This window comes from Aplysia californica, unplaced genomic scaffold (assembly GCF_000002075.1).
Source record: "Aplysia californica isolate F4 #8 unplaced genomic scaffold, AplCal3.0 scaffold03302, whole genome shotgun sequence".
NCBI classification, from domain to species: domain Eukaryota; kingdom Metazoa; phylum Mollusca; class Gastropoda; order Aplysiida; family Aplysiidae; genus Aplysia; species Aplysia californica.
Window position 1 is genome coordinate 1 of NW_004800572.1, and position 2,940 is coordinate 2,940.

General features: G+C 40.0%; 1 protein-coding gene across 1 annotated transcript; it reads left to right on the forward strand.

Annotated features, from left to right (window-relative positions):
- Positions 1–445: 445 nt before the first annotated feature.
- Positions 446–2,745, forward strand: LOC101847557 (immunoglobulin superfamily member 22; the record flags this gene model as incomplete). The annotated part of the gene is made up of 3 exons (XM_005113544.1): positions 446–591; positions 1,380–1,507; positions 2,656–2,745. Coding segments are annotated over exons 1-3 (349 nt in total), but the record flags the coding sequence as incomplete, so codon positions are not given.
- Between the last annotated feature and the right edge of the window lie 195 nt (positions 2,746–2,940).

Consider the following 2,940-nt stretch of genomic DNA (forward strand, 5'->3'; position numbering starts at 1 on the left):
TCTCTCTCTCTCTCTCTCTCTCTCTCTCTCTCTCTCTCTCTCTCTCTCTCTCTTTCTCTCTCTCTCTTCTCTCCAGGAATCGCACACTTCTTCCTACCCTTCCAGCCCCAGCCACTGTTGTGCACTCCCTAACCCCAGTCCCAGCCAGTACAGCAGTATTTCAGAAAAAAAGGCATGCCTTCTAAAAAATGATGTAGTATCTTTGTAATGAGGTTTAGATAACATATAACAATGTTTAAAAGTAAATGAACTAATATTATGAAAATTAAAGTTTAATTAGGTACGCTAATTTCGAAAAATGTGCAAATTTGATACCCCCCGAAACTGAGAATATAATATGCTCTTGGGACGGTGGGAGGTACAAGTGCTGCTGAAAATGTACGTGCTTCGGGCTGGAAGGATTAAGTGATTGTTGTAAACTGAGGCAACTCTTCTGTCTTCTCCAGCTGACGTGAAGTTCATGAAGAAACTCGCCGACAAGAAGTGCAAGGAGAAGGAGACGATCACTCTCGACGCCAAGGCCACCAACCCGCACAAGCTGCCCTTCAAGTGGCTCAAGGATGGCCAGCCAATCAACACCGATCTGCCCAAGTTTGTCCTCTTCTCCCCTCTTTACAATGTCATGATACTTTGCTTAGAGCCGCCAATCTGTTCAGATGTCTCGAGTTTAGAAAGCAAAATTATTCAGGAGAGAGGAAAGGAATAACTGTTTCAATTCTTTGACAAAGTGTGCCACGTTATGTATCTTTTCTTGGCTTTTTAACATTTACTATTTGAATTTCCACAAAATATTTCTTGCGCACATGTAACCAATAACTTAAGAAACTGCTATTTTTTCTATAAGTCAAAATTTCTGGCTCAGTACATCTGAACGGCAGGCCGGTGTTACTTTTACTGTGTTGAGCCATTTAAAAAAATTGGTAAAAAATGCCCATTGGAGCCAAAAAAATTACGATTTCTTGATTATGTTATTTTGAGGAGCGCCAGATTTCACCACGATGCCTCTCATTTTGATCTAGTTGCCAGCTGAATATTGTTGTTGTTGTTGTTGTTGTAGCTGTAGCTACTGGAGTTGTTATGCCACAGTTATGGTAGTAATATTGAAAGAAAGCCTTCTAGTTTTGAAATTGTGCATTCTCTTCCAGCATTTTAAAAACATTTTTTGCAAATGAAATATTGATCTAGTAAATGGTATGCTCAAATGAACCCTATCTGAAAGCTTACCTTTCCCAGATAATTTCTTTTCAACAATTTTCCAAATTAATTTGTTTTAAGAACGGCTGGAGAGGAGGAATTTACTTCAAGGAGTTTGGCGTTTTGAATTGTTATGGGTTTAAAAAAAATTCTATTAAAGAGTTTTCTTCTTGTTTGTGTTCCAGATATGATGTTGGCCAGAAGGGAGAGGTATTCAAACTGACTGTGAAGGATGTGGACGTCGGTGATGCCGGACAATACACTTTGCAGATTGGCGATCGCCCATGCCGAGCCAACGTGGCTGTGGACCCATGTAAGAGCGACACAGCTGTGTTAGGTTCTAGTTCTTGACCATTTGAGCCCTGTCCTTCTCCTGAGGCTACCGCCTCCCCCTCCCCCTCCCCCCCCACCCCCCACAGTCCTCGTCATAACCAGCATCTACATCTAATTCAGAAAAAACTTCAAAAGAATAAATAATGTTCTGTCTGCGTACTGATGGCTGGGGCTCAAATGGTTTATAAGATTTTAATGGCACCTGCAAAACAAATAGGTCACATCTTCCCGGGAAGCTGAAAATGTTTCAGAGTGTTCTATGGTCTGCTGGGGGGTAATAATATAGCGTAAAGTTCATAGAGCTTGCTGTAAAATGGGATTATTCGCTATTCAAATGCTATTTATTATTATTACATAAGTGCTGGGGATTAGAGGTGTTACCAAAGAGTAACATACCAAAAAAAAAAGAGGAGAGATAAGTGTGATAGATGTTGGATAGGAAAGAAGGAGGAAAGATAAGGATGATAGATGTTGGATGGAAAAGAAGGCGGAGAGATAAGGACGATAGATGTTGGATAGAAAAGAAGGGGGAGAGATAAGGACAATAGATGTTGGATAAAAAAGAGCAAACCTCACTGGAGCACCGGCCGACCGTCCACTAGCTGTGCTACCTGTGAGGATGTTTCAGGAAGCTTGGGCTTCTCGAATGTTTCAAACCTTTTATTTATTGTTTGGCAATGAATTTCTTATTGTAACAATGCCTAGCCACAGTGTCAAAAATGCTCAAAATGTATGGAGCTTTTTTAAATTCCAAAACCGGCTATTATTCTTTCAAATCACAATCTGAAAAGAGAAGTTGGCAATCAATTAATGACACTGGTGCATCCAAATAGGATGTAATAGGTCCTTTGATCTGCTGAAAGCCCTGTGCTGAGATATTAAAGTATTGTTGTTGTTGTTGTTGTTGTTGTTGTTGTTGTTGTTGTTGATGATGTAGTTGCTGCTCTTGTTGTTGTGGATCAAATAGGATATAATGGGTCCTTTGACAAGCTGAAAGCCTCATGCTGAGACGTTAAATTGTTGTTGTTTTTGTTGATGTTGTTGTTGTTTTTGTTGTTGTTATTGCTGTTTTAATTATTATCATCATTGTTCTCTTCTTACATTTTAATTCCTGTGTCAAATTTTCAGTGCCTCGTCCTCCAAAGATCGACAGTGACAAAGTGAAGGAGATCTTTGTGAAGAAGGGAGAGAATATTGAGGTCAACATTCCCTTTGACGGTGAGTGACTCACGTATTTTGTTTTGGCCACCGCAGGTAATGTTTTAGTATTTGTGTCACGACGCTGTGGAATCAGGCGCGTGTCAATTTCTGGACATGTAGAGTCATTGATATCACCGTAAAGCTTGTTTATTTGTCTATCTTTTGATGAAAAAATACCCAACACACACACACACACACACACACACACACACA